This window comes from Sus scrofa, chromosome 9, assembly GCF_054392235.1.
Source record: "Sus scrofa isolate SSC_HxYL_T2T_F1_AM1 chromosome 9, Sscrofa_HxYL_maternal_Yorkshire_Landrace_v2.0, whole genome shotgun sequence".
NCBI classification, from domain to species: Eukaryota; Metazoa; Chordata; class Mammalia; order Artiodactyla; family Suidae; genus Sus; species Sus scrofa.
In genome coordinates, this window is record NC_139391.1 from 9,301,452 (window position 1) to 9,321,827 (window position 20,376).

Below are 20,376 nucleotides of genomic sequence, written 5' to 3' on the forward strand. Positions count from 1 at the left end.
GTGCTCTTTTAAGTGGCATTATGAGGAACACAGTAATTAGAAAAAAGGAGGTCACCATCCCCCCCTGCTCTGTACTGGTCAAGCCGGAGAGCTGGCCCTTCCGTCCAAGGGGGAGAGGGAACAGGCCTAACAGGACCAAGTGCCCGGTGTTGGTCAAAAACAGTGAGAGAGCAGTCTCAGGGTGGAGTAGGTCAAACATGATTCCCTTCCCTCACCCAGACAGACTGTGATCTACCCAGAAATGGAGATAAAAATGGTTCAGAATGGATGAGGTGTGTTGCGCAATGAAAAATAAGTAAAAAGAAAGGAGGAGGGAGAAGTCGGTAGAGCCGAGGCATGAAAAGCCTTGCGGTCTATGTTAACGGAGGTTAGAACACTGGAAAGCTGCTGCAGAACTTTCGGCAGGGCAGTGACAGCATCCCTCTGGCTGGCGGTGAGGAGCATGGATTGGGAGGTGAGAAACCGGAGACTGAGACCAAACAGGACAACAGAAAAGGGCAAGTTTAAGAAAAATTTAGGAGGTGCAATTCGCAGAACCTGGCAAGTGAACAGATGTGTGGGGTGCGGAAGGGAAGATTTCGGGCTGAGGACCACATTTCTAGCCTGGACAATTGCACAGGGAATGAAGAGCCGTGCCCAGCACTGAGGCCAGGGACACAGGAGAAGGAGACTTGGTTTGGGCATGTGTGCGATGCCTTTGGTACGATACATAGGATATATGGACGTACAGCTCAGAAGACAGAAGTGAGACAGAAATAACTAAGACTTGGGAAGGGATGAGACTACTGAGAAAGACCATAAAGATTAAGAAAAACTGGAGTTCCTGTCATGGCTCAGTGATAATTAACCTGACTAGTATCCATGAGGACATGGGTTCGATCCCTGGCCTCGCCCAGTGGGTTAACAATCCGGCAATGCCATGAGCTGTGGTGTAGGGGTACTGGGATCCTGAAGTGCTGTGGTATAGGCCAGCAGCTGTAGCTCTGATTCAGCCCCTAGCCTGGGAACTTCTATATGTCACGGGTGTGGCCCTAAAAAAGGAAAAGGGGAAAAAAAAGCTTCCATACCAGGCACCTAGGTACCTAGCCAAAATAAATGGGAAGATTTACAGTACTGTAGACTAAAAAAACATGAGCCAATTCTCCCTTAAGTATAAAGTAGAAAATCCAGACAAAATATACTATTAAAAACAATCTTTCCTTTTTTTTTTTTTTGGCCACACCTGCAGCATATAGAAGTTCCCAGGCCAGGGAATAAATCCCTGCCACAGCTGTGACCTAAACAGCTGCAGTGACAACACCAGATCCTTAACCAGCTGCACCACAAGAGAACTCCTAAAAATAATCTTCTCTAAGGCATCCGAACTAACAAGCTGAGAAAAAAATTAGGGGCCAAGATTTGGAAGGAGAAGGAAACCCAAAGGGAATCATATAACACTCTGGGCACTTTTCCCTTAGGCTCTCTGCTGACTCCAAATGTAGCTGAGAAGCTAAGAAAGTAAGCAGAGATTCTAACAAGCTTGCTAATTCCAAGTACCAAAAACTGGAGAGTGTGCCACAGAAAAGGATCCCTGAGCAACTGCCCCTGCTTGAAGTTAGGGCAGTGGAGGACTAAACCCTAGGAGAAGTATGAATTAGAAACAGTGCAGTTCCTGCAGGGATTGAAGAATAGCTTCAACCAACATCAATTTCCATAAATAAATAAAGATGATTTGGAATTAATGGTGATCTATATAACCAAAAACTCTAGATCTGGTGATAAAAAAAGTGATTTGAGTTGCCAGGGAAAGTCATGATCTCTCATTGTTTCTATTCACATTTGAGTTAAAACTAATCAGCAAAAAAAAAAAAAAAAAAAACACATGAAAAGATCCTCAACATTGCTAATTATTAGAGAAATGCAAATCAAAACAACTATGAGGTATCACCTTACACCAGCCAGAATGGCCATCATCAAAAAAAAATTTATAAACAATAAATTCTGGAAAGGTTATAGAGAAAAGGGAACCCTCCTACACTCTTGGTGGGAATGCACATTGGTGCAACTGCTGTGGAAAACAGTATGTAGGTTTCTCGAAAAAAAAAAAACTAAATATAGAACTACCATATGATTCAGCAACCCCACTCCTGGGCATATATTCAGAGAAAACAACAACTCAAAAAGATACATGCACCTGAATGTTCACTGCAGCACTATTTACAAAAGCCAAAAAATGGAAGCAACCTAAATGTCCATCAACAGAGGGATGGATAAAGAAGATGTGGTACATATACGCAATGGAATATTACTCAGCCATAAAAAAGAATGAAATAAGGCCATTTGCAGCAACATGGATGGACCTAGAAATTATCATATGAAGTGAAATAAGTCAGGCAAAGACAAATATCACATGGGATCACTAATATGTGGAATCTAACCAAAAAATGATACAAAAGAACTTATAAAACAGAGACAGACTCAACGATCTTGAAACCAAATTCATAGTTACCAAAGGGGAAATGTGGGGCAGGAGGAACAAATCAGGGGGTTGGGACTGACACATACACACCACTATATACACAACAGATAGGTACAAGAGGGTGGAGAAGGACTGGAACTTACCCTCTCTCATGAAAACAACAAAATTACAACCAATTGCTGAACAACTGTCAACAAAATAGATTGGAAATTACCAAAAAAAAAAAAAAAAAGATATCTTACACCAAAAGACAAAGAGGAGGCCGCATTGAGATGGTAGAAGGGGATATTACACAATATAAGCAACCCCATACCTGCCAGGTGGGCGGCCCACAGACTGGAAAACAACTATACTGCAGAGGCTCACCAATGGGAGTGAGACTTCTGAGCCCCAAATCAGGTTCCCACACCTAGGGGTCCAGCATTGGGAAGAGGGGTCCCTGGAGCGTTTGCCATTGAGGGCCGGTGGGCTTATACACAGAAGCTTCATGGGACTGGGGGAAACAGACTCCACTTTTTTTTTCTTTTTTCTTTTTAGGGCCACACTTGCAGCATATATATGTTCCCAGGCTAGGGGTCAAATTAGAGCTGCAGCTGCCGGCCTACACCACAGCCACAGCTATGCAGAAACTGAGCTGCATCTGCAACCTACAGCACAGATCTTTAACCCACTAAGCAAGGCCAGGGATCAAACCCACATCCTCATGGATATCAGTCAGGTTGGTTTCCGCTGAGCCACAATGGGAACTCCCAGAGACTCCGCTACTGAAAGGCACACACAATCCTTTGTGTGCACTGGGTCCCAGGGCAAAGCAGAGACTCCACAGGAATCTGGGTCAGACCTGCCTGTGGTTCTTGAAGGATCTCCTGGGAAAACAGGGGGTGACTGTGGCTCATTGTGAGGGAAGACCAGTAGAGGCAAAGGTCTCAGGAATAATCCACTGAGAACTCCCCTGGAGGTAGCCGTTTTGGAAAAATCTAGCCCCACATATCAGAGATGAGAAGCCCCAGGCCAAACAGCAAACCAGGTGGGAACACAGCCCCACCCATCAGCAAAGAGGCTGCCTAAGGACCTCCCAGGCACACAGCCATCTCTAATCACATGCAGAGACAAAGCCCCACCCACCACAGGGATAAAAATAAGCTCTACCTACCAGTGGCCAGGCACCAGTCCCTCCCATCAGGAAGCCTGCAGCAAGCTCCTGTACCAACTTCAGCCACAAGGGGAGCAGACATCAGAAACAAGAGAGGCTACAACCCTATTGCTTGCAAAAAGGAGACTACACAAAAAATGTATAAAAAATGAAAAGGCAGGGAGTTCCTGTTGTGGCTCAGCAGCAACGAAACTGACTAGTATCCATGAGGACAGGGGTTCAATCCCTAGTCTTTTTTTTTTTTTTTTTTTTGTCTTTTTTGTTGTTGTTGTTGTTGCTATTTCTTGGGCCACTCCCGCGGCATATGGAGGTTCCCAGGCTAGGGGTCGAATCGGAGCTGTAGCCACCGGCCTACGCCAGAGCCACAGCAACGTGGGATCCGAGCCGCGTCTGCAACCTACACCACAGCTCATGGCAACGCCGGATCGTCAACCCACTGAGCAAGGGCAGGGACCAAACCTGCAACCTCATGGTTCCTAGTCGGATTCGTTAACCACTGCGTCACGACGGGAACTCCTCAATCCCTAGTCTTGATCAGTGGGTTAAGGATCTTGTGTTGCTGTGTGCAGCTTGCAGACATGGCATTCTGTAGCTGTGGCTAGGCCGGCAGCTGCAGCTCCAATTTGACCCCTAGCCTTGGAACTTCCACATGCTGCAAGTGTGGCTCCGGGGGCAGGGGGGGAAAGGCAGAGAATTATGACTCAGATGAAGGAACAAGAAAAAAAAAAAAACAGAAAAACAACTAAGTGATCTGGAGATTACCAACCTCCATGACAAAGACTTTAATAATATTAAAGATGATTCAAGATCTTGAAAATAAACTGGATGCAAAGTTGATAAATTATAGGAAACCGTGAACAAAGAAATAGAATATTTAAAGATTAAGCAAGCAGAGATGCAAATTACAATAACTGAAATAAAAAATTCACCAGAAGGAACCTACAGCAGGTTATAGGAGGCAGAAGAACAAATAAGCAAAGGGGAAGACAGATTGGTGGAAATCACTGCCACAGAAAAGAAAAAAGACTGAAAAGAAATGAAGACAGTCTAAGAGAACACTGGGACAACTTTAAATGCACCAACATCCATACTATAGGAGTACAAGAAGGAGAAGAGAGAGAGAAAGAGCCAGAGAAAATATTTTAAAAGGTAATAACCAAAACTGCCCTAACATGGGAAAGGAATCACTCACTCAAATCCAGGAAGCACAACAAATACCATGTAAAATAAACCCAAGGAGGAACACCCCAAGACACACATTAATCAAACTGACCAAAATGAATGACAAAGGGAAAATATTGAAAGCAGCTAGGGAAAAGAAACAAATATCATACAAGGGAATCCCGATAAGGTTATCAGCAGATTTTTCGGCAGAAACTCTGCAGGCCAGAGGGAGCGGCACAATATATTTAAAGTGATGAAAGGAAAAAACCTCCAGCCAAGATTACTTTACCCTGCAAGACTCTCATTCAGATTAAAAGGAGAAATCAAAAGCCTTACAGACAAGCAAAAGCTAAGAGAATTCAGCACCACTAAACCACCTTTACAACAAATACTAAAGGAACTTTTCTTGGCAGAAAAGAAAATGCCATAACTAGAAACAAAAATATTACAAATGACAAGGCTCACCAGCAAAGGCATAGATATAGTAAAGGTAGGAAATCATCCACACACAAATATGCTACCAAAATCAGAAATCATGAGAAGAGGAGGGTACCAATGCAGGACAATGGAGATGCAATTAAGAGACCAACATCTTTAAACAGTTAAGGTTCAGAACAATCTCATATGTATATAGACTCCTATATCAAAACTTCAGGGTAACTGCAAACCAAAAATCTACAATAGATAAACACACAAATAAGAAAAAGTAATCCAAATACAACACTAAAAATAGCCATCAAACCACAAGATAACAAGAGGGGAAGCAAAAAGACCAACAAAAACAAATCCAAAACAGTTAATAAAACAGCAATAAGAACATATATATCAGAGTTCCCGTCACGGCGCAGTGGTTAACGAATCCGACTAGGAACCATGAGGTTACGGGTTCGGTCCCTGCCCTTGCTCAGTGGGTTAACGATCCGGCGTTGCCGTGAGCTGTGGTGTAGGTTGCAGACATGGCTCGGATCCCGCGTTGCTGTGGCTCTGGCATAGGCCAGTGGCTACAGCTCCGATTCGACCCCTAGCCTGGGAACCTCCATATGCCGCGGGAGCGGCCCAAAGAAATAGCAAAAAAAAAAAAAAAAAAAAAAAGACAAAAAAAGAACATATATATCAATGTTACTACCTTAACTGTAAATGGACTAAATGCCCCAATCCAAAAGATAGAGTGACTGAATGGATACAAAAATAAGACCCATATACATGCTGTCTTCAAGAGACCCACTTCAGTTCTAGGGACACATACAAATTGAAAGTGAGGGAGTTCCCATTGAGGCACAGGGGAGACAAATCCAACTAGTGTCCATGAGGATGCTGCTTTGATCCCTGGCCTTGCTCAGAGGGTTGGGGATGTGGCATTGCTGTGAGCTGTGGTACCTGTGGCAGACACAGCTTGGATCCTGTGTTGCTGTGGCTGTGGTGTAGGCTAGCAGCTGTAGCTCTGATTCTACCCCTAGCCGGGGACCCTCCATATGCCATGGGTGAGGCCATAAAGAGTAAAAAAAATAAAAACTAAAAAATTAAAAATTGAAAGTGAGAGGATGGAAGAAAATGTTCCATGCAAATGGGAATCAAAAGAAAGCTGGAGTAGCAATACTCATATTGGACAAAACAGACCTTAAAATAAAGAATATTATAAGAGACAAGGACATTACATAATGATCAAAAGATGGATCCAAGTAGAAGATACAACAATGGTAACTATACATGCAGCCAACATAGGATCACCTCAATATATAGGGCAACTGCTAACGACCTTAAAATGAGAAACTGACAATAACACAGTAATAGCAGGGGACTTTAACACTCCACCTGAAGCAGTGGAAGGAGGAGTTCCCATTGTGACATAGCAGAAATGAATCCGACTAGGAATCATAAGGTTGTGGGTTTGATCCCTGGCCTTGTTCAGTGGGTTAAGGATCTGGTGTTGCCATGAGCTATGGTGTAGGTTGCAGATACAGCTCGGATCCTGCATTGCTGTGGCTCTGGTGTAGGCTGGTGGCTACAGCTCTGATTAGATCCCTAGCCTGGGAACTTCCATATGCTGTGGGAGCAGCCCCAGAAAAGGCAAAAAGACAAAAAAAAAAAAAAATACAAATCAAAGATGACACAAACGAATGGAAAAACATACCATGCTCTTGTATTGGAAGAATCAATATGGTCAAAATGACTACACTACCCAAGGCAATCTACAGATTCAAGGCAATCCCTATCAAATTACCAAGGACTTTCTTCACAGAACTAGAACAAAATATTGTTTGGAGGCACAAAAGACCCAGAATAGCTAAAGCCATCCTAAGAAAGAAAAAAAATGGAGCTAGACGAACCAGGCTCCCTGACTTCAGACTATATTACAAAGCTACAGTCATCAAAACCATATGGTACGGGCACAAAGACAGAAACATAGATCAGTGGAACAGGACAGAAAGCCCAGAATTAAACCCATGCACCTACAGTTAACTAATCTATGACAAAGGAGGCAAGAATATACAATGGAGAAAAGACAGTCTCTTCAATAAGTGGTTCTGGGAAAACTGGACAGCCACATGTACAAGAATGAAATTAGAATACTTCCTAACACAATACACATAAGCAAACTCAAAATGGATTAAAGAGCTAAATATAAGACCAGATACTATGAAACTCTTAGAGGGGAGTTCCCGTCGTGGCGCAGTGGTTAATGAATCCGACTAGGAACCATGAGGTTGTGGGTTCGGTCCCTGCCCTTGCTCAGTGGGTTAACGATCCGGCGTTGCCGTGAGCTGTGGTGTAGGTTGCAGACGCGGCTCGGATCCCACGTTGCTATGGCTCTGGCATAGGCCGGTGGCTACAGCTCCGATTGGACCCCTAGCCTGGGAACCTCCATATGCCGCGGGAGCGGCCCAAAGAAACAGCAAAAAGACCAAATAAATAAATACATAAATAGAAATGAAAATTAAAAAAAAAGAGAGAAACTCTTAGAGGAAAACATAGTCTAAACACTCTCTGACATAAACCACAGCAATATCTTCTCAGATCTACCTCCTAGAGTAATGACAATAAAAAAATAAATTAACAAGTGGGACCCAATTAAAAGTTTTTGCACGGTAAAGGAAACCCTAAACAAAATGAAAAGACAATCCACAGAATGGAAGAAAATATTTGCTGATGAAGTGATTGACAAGGGAATAATCTCCAAAATTTATAAACACCTCCTGCAACTCAATACCAAAAAAAACAAACAACCCCATCAAAAAATGGGCAGAAGATCTAAACAGACAATTATCCAAAGACATACAGATGGCTAAAAAACACATGAAAAGATGTTCAACATTACTCGTTATTAGAGAAATGCAAATCAAAACAACTATGAGGTACCATCTTACACCAGCCAGAATGGCCATCATCAAAAAGTCTACAAATAATAAATGCTGGAGAGGGTGTGGAGAAAAGGGAACCCTCTTACACTGTTGGTGGGAGTGTAAATTGGTACAATCACTATGGAATACAGTATGGAGATTCCTCAGAAAACTAAAAATAGAATTACCATTTGATCCAGCAATCCCATTCCTGGGCATCTATCCAGAGAAAATCATGACTCAAAAAGATACACGTTCTTCAATGTTCATTAAAGTGCTATCTATATACAATATTAAAGACATGGACGCAACCTAAATGTCCATCAACAGAGGAGTGGATAAAGAAGATGTGGTCTATATACCCAATGGAATATTACTCAGCCATTAAAAAGGAAAGAAATAATGGCATTTGCAGCAACATGGATGGACCTAAAATTATCATGCTAAGTGAAGTAGGTCAGACAGTGAGACACTGATGTCATATGCTATCACTTATAATCTTAAAAAAGGATACAATGAACTTCTTTGCAGAACAGATCTGACTTACAGATTTTGAAAAACTTATGGTTTCCAAAGGAGACAGGATGGGGGGCAGGGGGGATGGCCTAGGGGTTTGGGATGGAAATGCTATAAAATTGGATTGCGATGATTGTTGTACAACTATAAATGTAATAAAATTCACTGAGTTAAAAAAAAAAGTCAATGGAATTTTTACAAGATGAAGAGTTCTGGGGAGGGATGGTGGTGACAGCTGCACAACAGTGTGAATGTGCTTAATGTCACTTCACTGCACACTTAAAAATGGTTATGATGAGACAGAAGACCTAAATAGACATTTCTCCAAAGAAGACATACAGATGGCCAACAGGCACATGAAAAGACACTCAATATTGCCAATGATTAGAGGGAGTTCCTATTGTGACTCAGTGGAAATGAATCCAGCTAGCAACCATGAGGTAGGCTGTGGGTTCGAACCCTGGCCTCGCTCAGTGAGTTAAGGATCCAGAATTGCCGTAAGCTGTGGTGTAGGCTGCAGAAACAGCTTGGATCCCATGTTGCTGTGGTTGTGGCACAGGCCAGCAGCTGTAAGCTGTAGTTCTGATTAGACCCCAGCCTGAGAACCTCCATATGCCTCAGATGCAGCCCTAAAAAGCAAAAAAAAAAAAAAAAAAAAAAAACCTAATTATTAGAGAAATGTAAATCAAAACTACAATTAAGTATCACCTCACACTGGTCAGAATGGCCATCATCAAAAAGTCTACAAGTAATAAATGTTGCAGAGGGTGTGGAGAAGGGGGAACCCTCTCACACTATTGGTGGGACTGTAAGTTGGTGCAGTCACTATGGAAAATAGTACAGAAGTTTCTTAAAAAAACTAAAAACAGTGCTATCATATGATGCTGCAATCCCAATCCTGGACATACTTCTGGAGGAAACTCTAACTGAAAAAGATACATGCATCCCTATGTTCACAGCAGCACCACTTACAAAAGCCAAGACATGGCAACAACCTAAGTGCCCATCGACAGAGGAATGGGTAAAGCTGATGTGGTACATATACACAGTGCAGTAGCAACTGCTTAGCTGTTAAAAAAGAATGAAAAAATACCATTTGCAGCAACATGGATAAACCTGGAGATTATCATATTAAATGAAGTCACAGGCTATCGCTGATGTCTGGAATCTCAGCGATGATACGAATGAACTTATTTACAAAACAGAAGGAGGTTCACAGACATAGAAAACAAATGTGTAGTTACCAAAGCGGAAGGGGTGAGGGGATAAACGAGGAGTTTGGGATTAGCAGATACAAACTACTACACATAAAACAGATAAACAACGAGGTCCTACTGAACAGCAGAGGGCACTGTATTTATTCCACATCTTGTAATAAACTATAATGAAAAATATATATACATACATACATAAAACTGAATCACCAGCATAACATTGTAAATCGACCATACGTCAAAAAAAAAAAATTGGCTGAGACAGGAAGGCTCCGATGGGGAAAGCAGGACGGTCTGAACTAGCCCTTGGAGTAGGGACAGAATCTACACAAGAGCAGAATGTAAGGATCACAGGGTGGTCTCTGGAGTCAGACGGACAACCTTCAAATCCTGGCTCTGCCACTCATCAGCTCTGTAACTCTGGGTGAATTATTTAACCCATCTGTGCCTCAATTTCCTCGTCTATAAAATGGGGATAATAATAGGATTATTGTAAAGATTAAATGAGTTGATATATGCTAAGTGTGTCAGAACAGTGCTTGACATACACAGATGTACTTTTTATTTCTTTTTTGGCCATGCCTGTGGCATACGGATGTTCCCAGGCAAGGGATGGAATCCGAGCCAGTGCTGCAACTTACACCCCAGCTGCAGCAACGCTACCTCCTGGGTCATGCCAGGGATGGGATCAAATCAGTGCCTCCACAGAGACAAGCTGGACCATTTACTCACCGTGCCACAGCGGGAACTCCCTGTTTTATTACGAGAGGAAGGACTGGTATATTCTGGCCAGAACGCGCGGCCTCAGCAAATGTGCAAAATGGGAATATGCAAAGCAAACACCTTTAGAAGGTTGCAAAGGGGAAGAGTCTAGTGAGAAGCACCAACTAAGCAACGACCAATCAGGAAGGGAAAGTGACTCGCTAGATGCTGGTGTCCCCCTGAGAGCACAGAGGTGTGTGGGACACTCAGCTGAGGCCTCCTCGATGTTCGGGGCCCTGTTCCCGCGGTTGCCTTTTCTGGGAGCTTCAGGAGGTGGCTTTGACACTCACGGCCTGGCCGTGCTGCCCTTGTGAGCTGCTCTGGACTATTTCCTTGGATACTTGCACCTACAGGGACAAAGGCTCGTAAGGGATGACGTGGGGCAGACGCCGGGATGTAACACTTACTGCTCTGTGACAGCCAAGTTGGGTGGCAGGGAGGTGAGCCCGTTGCCTGTGAGGAGCAAGACACGGAGGTGTGGCAGAATCCCCAAGTCACAGATGGCCTCCACAGTCAGGCTGTTGAAGGAAAGGTCCAGGAACTATGGCACAAAGACAGAAGATGAGGGAACAGGAGCACGACTTGTGACAATGATGCTCATACATGAGGTGGGAGCTGGCTACTACTTCTTCTTCTTTTTTTTTAATTTTCCAGGGCCAGGGGGCATCACCCACAGACCAAAACCCTCCTGACTCTGGATGAATACCCAAGGTCTACTCGAGTCACTTCTCAACCTGTTTGCTAACCCTTGCTCCCACGGTGAGAGCCTTCTGCTTATCCTCTGGAGCCGGCCAAAGCGACCTCTCCCCATCCCCCCACATAGAGATCTTTGCTTGAGCTTTTCACTCCTCCAGGAAGGCCCCTGATCCACGCATCCGAATTCCAGCCCTAAAAGCCCAGTTCAAGAGCTGCCTCCTTATAAAACCTTTCTTAATTCCCCAGCCAGATGAAATCTGTCCTTCCTCTGGCTTTGACTGCTTCATCTGGACTTCTCTGAGGTACTTCTCAGTCAGCCGGGTATCTGTGATGACTGAATATAAGCCTGAGGAATGAGAATACTGGTACCTGATGGGCTTAGCAGGTTGTGGCAGGCAGTGGTGGACTGGGCTATAAACTTTTTGGAGTAAAAGGCATTGTCACAGGATCTCTGTATCCCTGTAACCTAGCATCTGGCACATAGTAGGTACACACACAAAAATCAGCTGAATTAAACTGGCTTATGAGGACAACAACCCAAAGCTCATCCTAACTGGCCACCTAGATTCATGAGGTAGCTGACTTGGGTTGGGGGGCCAGTCAGGAAACTGAGTTTCTCTCTGCCAAGGCAAAGGCAGTTGTGATAAATGGTATCAGCCTGGTCTCTGTTCTTTCTCTTCTAGAAAAGCCTCTGCACACTCACTTTGGCCCTTCTGTGCAAGTCTGCTCCCCCCCCCCCTCTGTCACAGGGAAGAACATTTGCGTTCTATTACAAGCCATGCACTGAAGGCATGTTGCCCATAAGCTTAATTATACATAATGGCCCATCTCTGGGAACCTTACCTCCCAGATAATGAGCATTCAGCTAAAATACTTTGGTTTAACTCATAGGAAACACCCGACCAGGCTCAGCTGTGAATGACTGCAGGCAGGAAGAAGTTAACACATCCCCTCCAGAGGAACCAGGAAATGTCTGACTCCACTCCCCCCCCTGCCTTAGTATAAAAGAAGCCTGAATTCTAACCCAGGTAAGATGGTTCTTTGGGACACTAGTCCACCATCTTCTCGGTCTGCTGGCTTTCTGAATAAAGTCGCTATTCCTTGCCTCAACAATTCGTTTCTCAGGAGTTCCCACTGTGGTGCAGTGGAAAAGAACCTGACTAGGATCCATGAGGATGCGGGTTCGATCGCTGGCCTCACTCAGTGGATCTGGCGCCAGATCCTTGACCCACTGAGCAAGGCCAGGGATCGAACCCGCATCCTCATGGATCCTAGTCAGGCTCACTATCCCCACACTCCACTGCGTCTCACTCCATTCCAACCACGCTGAGCTGTTCATCAGTGTTTTAGCTCAGATTGGCAAACAAAGGCCTGTCAGCCAAATCTGGCCAGCTGCCTGTTTTATATGGCCTGTAAGCTAAGAATGCTTTGTACACTTTTAAATGATTGGAAAAACACACACACATGGATAACACTGTATGAACATTATGTAACATTCAACTGTCAGCATCGTACGGTGTTACAGGAACACAGGCCTGCCCATTGGTCCAGAGCCGCTTTCCTTCTACAACAGCAGAGTTGACCGGTTACGATTAGTTATGACCATATGCATTGCAAAGCCTAAAATATTTACTGTCTGGCCTCTTATGGAAAATGTTTGCTGACCTTTGCTCTGGCTGTTGTGGCTATTTAATGTTGGGTCTAAAGTTGCTTTCTATGGAATTAAGGGCAGCTCAAAGAAATGAATAGACTCAGAGAATTTCGCAGCTGGCCAGAATCTAGAGGAGGAGGAAACGTAAGTTCCAGAGAGGGTACATTATTTGGCCAAAGACGTGTGGCAAAGTAGTGGCTAACCAAGACTAGAAACAAGGTCCCCTGACTTTCAGGGTAGGGCTCCAGACTCTTCTTCAGACATGTATGCAGAGAATCAAATCATGACAAAGCTAAACGGACTCCGCAAGAGTTCTACTCTGGGTGACAGCCTTCTTGGCAAACGAGGACAAAAGATTCCTAACTTGGATGCTGCATCTGCTGAGTCACACTGTTTTATTACACATCAAAGTATTCATTGCTGTGAGCCGCGAGTTCAGGACATTTGACAGGTTTATCCTTTTTCTTAGAGAGCCTGTGCAAATCACAGAAAGGTGAAGACAGATGCTTGGCCAGATTTCCTCTTTTCATTCATATTCTGCATCTTGACTTTGGTCTGCCAGATAACTAATCTCCATCAGTTGCTATCAAACTGTGAAGTAGGTCCTTCAAAGCATCAATCATGATCAACCCGTAGATCCAAGCTGTGGAGTCAGAGCCTGGTCACGTCTCCTTCCTATGGATCCCTGGCACTTAAAATGGGGGTTGACAAAGCAATCTACAGATTCAATGCAATCCCTATTAAATTACCCATGACATTTTTCACAGAACTAGAAAAACCAATCCAAAAATTTATATGGAACAACAAAAGACCCAGAATCGCCAAAGCAATCCTGAGAAACAAAAACCAAGCAGGAGGCATAACTCTCCCAGACTTCAAGATATATTAAAAAGCCACGGTCATCAAAACTGTGTGGTACTGGTATTAAAACAGACAGACAGACCAATGGAACAGAATAGAGAATCCGGAAATAAACCCTGACACCTATGGTCAATTAATCTTTGACAAGGGAGGCAAGAACATAAAATGGGAAAAAGAAAGTCTATTCAGCAAGCATTGTTGGGAAACCTGAACAGCTGCATGCAAAGCAATGAAATTAGAACACACCCTCACGCCATGAATAAAAATAAACTCAAAATGGTTGAAAGACTTAAATATAAGACAAGACACCATCAAACTCCTAGAAGGAAATATAGGCAAAACACTCTCTGACATCAGCATCATGAATATTTTCTCAGGTCAGTCTCCCAAAGCAATAGAAATTAGAGCAAAAATAAACCCATGGGACCACATCAAACTGAAAAGCTTTTGCACAGCAAAGGAAACCAAAAAGAAAACAAAAAGACAACTTTCAGAATGGGAGAAAATAGTTTCAAATGACGCAACGGACAAGGGCTTAATCTCCAGAATATATAAATAACTTCTATAACTCAACAGCAAAAAAGCCAACCAACCAATGGAAAAATGGGCAAAAGACCTGAATAGACTGTTCTCCAAGGAAGATATACAGATGGCCAACAAACACCTGAAAAAATGCTCAACATCGCTGATTATAAGAGAAATGCAAATCAAAACCACCATGAGATACCACCTCACACCAGTCAGAATGGCCATCATTAATAAATCCACAAATAACAAATGCTGGAGGGGTTGTGGAGAAAAGGGAACCCTCCTGCACTGTTGGTGGGAATGTAAACTGGTACAGCCACTATGGAGAACAGTTTGGAGATACCTTAGAAACCTATACATAGAACTTCCATATGACCCCGCAATCCCACTCTTGGGCATATATCCAGACAAAACTCTACTTAAAAGAGACACATGCACCCGCATGTTCATTGCAGCACTATTCACAATAGCCAGGACATGGAAACAACCCAAATGTCCATCAACAGATGATTGAATTCGGAAGATGTGGTATATATATACACAATGGAATACTACTCAGCCATAAAAAAGAATGACATGATGCCATTTGCAGCAACATGGATGGAACTAGAGACTCTCATAATGAGTGAAATAAGTCAGAAAGACAAAGACAAATACCATATGATATCACTTATATAACTGGAATCTAATATCCAGCACAAATGAACATCTCCACAATAAAGAAAACCATGGACTTGGATAACAGACTTGTGGCTGCCCGACGGGAGAGGGAGGGAGTGGGAGGGCTCGGGAGCTTGGGGTTATCAGATACAACTTAGAATAGATTTACAAGGAGATCCTGCTGAGTAGCAGTGAGAACTATGCCTAGATACTCATACTGCAACAGAACAAAGGGTGGGGGGAAAAATGTATACATGTAAGAGTAACTTGATCCCCATGCTGTACAGCGGAAAAAAAAAAATCAAGGGAAAAAAATAAATAAAAATAAAATAGGGGGTTGACATAGTAGGGCTGAAGAAGCTAAGTTGCCTGCCACAGTGCACAACACACAGGAGCTCCATAACTACTCTTTTAAAAGGCAAAATAAGAAACTGATGAAAGTATGTAAGAAGCTCCCAGGGCTGCAGGGGAGGGAAATGGCTCCCTGTATTTCTAGAACACCTGGAATTTGTTTCCCACTGTCTGTAATAAACTCTGCTACGAAATGTTTTTTAACCTAACACAAAATTGCATCGGTTATTATAAATTCTCTCTCTCTCCCCCCGATCCCCGTTTTATTGGACTTTCAAGAGCTTTGCATCCTGGATAAGTATGAGGACCACTCCTCTCCCAAATCACCATAAATCACTGTTATTCTCGATATGACTGGAAATCACAGACAACAGGTACGATTACTTCCAGGACACACACACTTTAAACACTCAAGGACATATAATCCATTTTAGGAAGACTGCCTTCCCAAGCTGTTAAAACCTTGGCACATAAGCGGCCTTAACTCTTAAAAATTCACTCTTGTAGCAGGTCTGTCTTTGTTTCTGAGTCTCTCTCTCTCTTAGGTCAGACCAGGTTCAATACAGTTTTTGTGAAGAATGGCTGATCCTTGATGTTTACAGATTAAAAAATTTAAGTTATCAGCTCTTTGGGGTAAACCCCAAGACTCATGACATGCAGATGTTTTGCTGAGGTGTGACTCTGAAACTTTCCAGAAGGCCAACCTGTGGGGAAGAGCCCATCATTCGTGAGGGAGCCTGGCTGGAGGCCCACATCTCACTCGAGCTCTGCTCTTCTCCACTCTCTGTGGAAGCAGAGACCATCACCATCAGGTAGTGACAAAAGCTTTGTTTCTTCGGGGAAAAGGGCCTCAAAGTTTTTATGAATGGTGAAGAGGTGATTAACCTGCAGGATGAGAAAATGAATGACTGGGAAATTTTAATTTAGGAGAAAGCCAAGAATGCAATTTTTTGGTGTATTTTTGAAGACAAAACAGCATGGAGGTACAAAAGTCAAGCATCTGCTGCGGAACTTCTAGGAGGCCTACACTGTGTCACTCTCATCCCTGGGCCTGTGGCCTGTAGCCTCACCCAAGCTCATCAGAACCAATCTGGCTCACTCAGACCGGGCACTATTTATTTCTCTAGTTCGGCTGATCCAATCTGCCGTGCCTTAACCTCCATGGCTCAGACTCCACTGGCTCTAGATCTCCCCTCAAATTCTCCTTCTTGTAATACTCCGTTTCAACTCACTCTTCTGCACAGACCCCTCTGGCCATGACCTTTGGCATTTATGTTCCAGGATCAGGCACCATGGCCACAGGTAGAGCACATGCTCATCCACTTGCCACCACTCCCACCCTGACTCCTTTATCACCACCACCAACTCCGCCACCCTCCCCAAAGGAACGCCCTGAAGCAAGGGCCCAGCTCCAAAGGCTCAGAGCCCCTTCCACCCAGCAGACTCCTCTACATCATTCCTTGCAGGGAAACAGGTGGGCACCAAAAACTCCCTACCTCTAACTTACTTCCAAGGACTTAAAGTCTCCATATTTCACGTAGACTGTTTTGATGCAGTTAAATGCCAGCTCCAGTTCCTTCAAGGCTGGAAAGGTGTGAAATGCCTCTATAAGGGGAGGAGAAAGAGGGAAAGTGTAGCTTGTGAAGGACAAAAGAGAAAGCTGTTAACGGTGGTCATTTACTGGGTTCCTCTAGGGTCAGGCCAGACTCTGTGTAAAGTGCTTTACATACATGGGCTCTCGATCTATAACCACCCTGAAAAGCAGGGTTTGCTACTTCCATTCTACTGCTGAAGACACTAGGGCTCAGCTGGACTAAGTGCTTTGCTAGAAATAGAACTGCTGGTACGCGGCAAGGCCAAGAGCTGAATCCAAGTCTAACTCCAAAGCCCACTTAAAAAGTATCTTTATTATTTGATTATTAAAGTAGAATATTCCCACCAAAATAAGTTAAAACAAAAAACAGAAAAATCAACGTTCCCTTTAATCTCAACATCCAGAGATAACTATTCAAAGTTTCACATAAAATACTTCAGACTTTCTCTCATGCGTGTACTGAAACACACACTTCTTTCTACAAAAAGGGGATTATACTATACACCTTGTGCTGTGACGTGTTTTTTCCCCTTAACAATATGACTTGAAGATTATTCCAAGTCAAGATGTGTAGATCTCCATAATGTCTGAATTATGGTCTCTAGTATAGACATAACCTACTTTATTTAACCATTTCCCTAGTGATAGTCGCTAGACTATCTGGATAAAAGGTAAGGACACTTTTCCCCTTCTGCTTGAGAATTGGACCCTGGGTTCACTTTCTAGCCCTCTTCCCCCGGTTACCTGAAATAAATGGTACGGTCATAGCGTTTTTAGGCAATATTGCTGTGGTTAAAAAAAAGACCCCAGATTGATTAAATCACATCGGGACTATGAGAAACTATAAAGGAACTCTCTCTGAAGGGGAGGGCTTCTATAATTAGACACGTCCTTTGCAGGAACTCTAGGAGTCATGTCTACACATGTTACAACAGTTCTTTGCTCCTATGGGAACAAGGTTTCTAAGCCAGAGTGGCTCCTGCATCCACCCAGTGAGAGTCTCATCGTCTTGGACCCGAGCTGGGGGCCAGAGAATGGCTCTCAGATGGTACATCAACAGCTGCATGAATTGCTGTGAGGATTCCTCCGTAAAAGGAACTGCCGGCGCCGTGCGCCTGGCATACTGGGTGGGATTACTCCGAGTTGTCTAGGTGAGCCTGGTGTAAAGTGCGGCCAACGGTGGTTTTGTGTGTGGCGCTGTCCTGTAGAGTCTGATGAAAGATCTGCTTTCAGGATGCTTCCATGGAACATCCTTGTATGAGTATGTGGTTGCAGAGTAAATTCATGGAAGTACAACTACCAGACGATTTTAAGAGACATCACCAAACTACCTTCCAAAGATGTTCCAATTTTTCACACTGGAATGTGAGAGTACCCATTTCCCTACCAACACTGGCAGGCATCAGTCCTTCTCGTTTTTGTCAATATTTAATAGGCAGAAACTACTACTTTGATATTGTTTTATTTACTAGTGAAGTTGAGCATCTTTTCATATGCCTGCTGGCCTTTGTTGTTTTTTTCAAGCCCATGCTCCAGACGACCAAGCTGCTTCCTCAAGTGCAGGCACTCTGCCGCCCACGTGCTTCTTTAAAAACACCCCTTAAATTCAAAGCGTTCAAAACCGAATTCATCCTGTTTCTTCCCAAACCTTCCTCTCCTGCTGTCTGTGGCAGTCAACGCCCTTGGTTCCTCCCTTTCTCCATATGCCCTTCAGTTACCACGTCTGGTTCTCTCTCCCTCCTGAATCCCTCTCTCTCAAGCCCCTCCACCCTGCCTGCACAGCCCTGGGCGAGGCCTCACCGCCCCCGCTCCTGGAAAAGGGAAACCATCTCCCAGGGTTCCTGGCCTCCCATTTTATAATCCACGCTCACAGCCACCACAGAGCCTCTCTATCTCGAAGCCTTCCAAGGCTCTCTTCTGCCTGCAGGATGAAGTCCAGTCACCCCGGGCCCTCGAGGATGTAGTCCGCACCCACCTTTCTAGTCTCCATTCTCCCCACCTACAGCCCCTGCAAGCACTCAAAGCTTCTTCAGGGCCCCTGATCAGGCACTGCTGTCCCACATCTGTCGCACTGGCCTGAAATAACCTTCTCATCTTCTAACTCCTGAATCACTCCTATGGATGTTTCAGGTCTCAGCTTACATACTCTTCTTCTCAGAAGTTTCTTCTGACACTCTAGGCTCAGCTGATGGCCTGCTTATTTGCTTGCATAGCATTTTCTGATTCCCTCTATCACTGCACTTACCGTATCCTGCTATAACTGAGCTCACCAGAACAGGAAAGGGACACACTCGTTTGTTAAAGCTAAGCCGTCATGCAGTCCTGACACCCAGCAGGGGTCGCTGTGGATCGCTGAATACACAAGGAAGTCCTACAGGAGCGCTTGGTGGATACGGTCTCTCAGTTTCCGCAGGGGATGGGTTCCAGGACCGTAGCCCCCTTCCTCCACCTTGACCTCCCATCCTGCGCTACCACCAAGGACATCAAAACCTGTGGATGCTCAAACGATGTAGTATTTGCATATAACCCACACACAGCCTCTTGTATACTTCAAATCATCTCTAGATTACTAATAATACCCAATATAATGTAAATGCTCCGTAAACATCTACATAAGTGTTATGTAGATAGTTGCTGGTGCATGGCAAATTTAAGTTTTGCTTTTTGGAACTTCCTAGAATTTTTTTCTTTCCTAAATAATTTCTATTCTATTTGGTTGGATCTGTGGATGTGGAACCCGTGGATATGGAGGGCTGACTATACTTTCCTTGTCAGAGTTTATAAGGTATCCTGCTTTGGGGAGGAAGAAAGGAAAGGGATTATCTCCATCTACAAACAGAGAAGCAGCAGCTCGCAGAGAAATGTTCTGTGCAGGTAGAGAAATATTGTACGTGCCAGCGCTGGGCTGGAAACTAGGTCTGTGCGTCCTCAGGCACCCTGCCTACTGCATCCCAAAAAAGATGCACTGCCAGTCACGGAGGGACTGACAGGCAAATTCTACTGTGAGAGCCTGGATGTGCCAGCCAAGAGGCAAAAGATAGTTTCCAGGAAGAACACTTACCTAGAGGCAGCAGGTTTTCCGAGGCATTGATGTAAATCACAGAATTAAAATGTTTGAAGTCCTTGTCTTTAGCCTGTGGGAAGGCATTTCAAAGAATACAAGATTAGTTCCCTGCCTGGAGGCCTTGCTGAAGCTCCAGAGCTGCTGTCGGAGGAGCAAAGGCCTCAAAGGGTAAAATACTCCTAAGCACAACAGCAGATAACTCGCTGAAAGCAGGCAGGGCTTCCCTGCTCCTTTCTTTCTAGTACGAAATAGTTCGAATGTTCAGAAAGGTATAGTGAGTGACACCCTGAAGACTCATGTAACCACCATCCAGCTTTAATAAATCTGAATGTTTTGCTGTCTTTGCTTCCAATTTCTTTAAAGAAA

At 44.0% G+C, this 20,376-nt stretch overlaps 1 protein-coding gene across 50 annotated transcripts in view; it reads right to left on the reverse strand.

Annotated features, from left to right (window-relative positions):
* Positions 1-20,376, reverse strand: part of XRRA1 (X-ray radiation resistance associated 1) — a 127,071-nt gene that overhangs the window by 89,392 nt on the left and 17,303 nt on the right. For 24 of the 50 annotated variants that reach the window (XR_014814652.1, XR_014814675.1, XR_014814674.1 and 21 more), the window contains 3 exons: positions 20,008-20,080; positions 16,860-16,957; positions 11,013-11,146 (listed from right to left, as the gene is read on the reverse strand). Coding sequence is in view for 4 of the 50 variants with exons in the window: in XM_084975213.1 (XP_084831339.1) it covers positions 11,013-11,146; positions 16,860-16,957; positions 20,008-20,080 (305 nt within the window). In the remaining 46 variants the exon portion in view is untranslated. Of the gene's footprint in view, positions 1-11,012; positions 11,147-16,848; positions 16,958-20,007; positions 20,081-20,376 lie in introns of all 50 variants that reach the window. The other 26 variants (XR_014814696.1, XR_014814665.1, XR_014814679.1 and 23 more) reach the window with 3 other exon arrangements.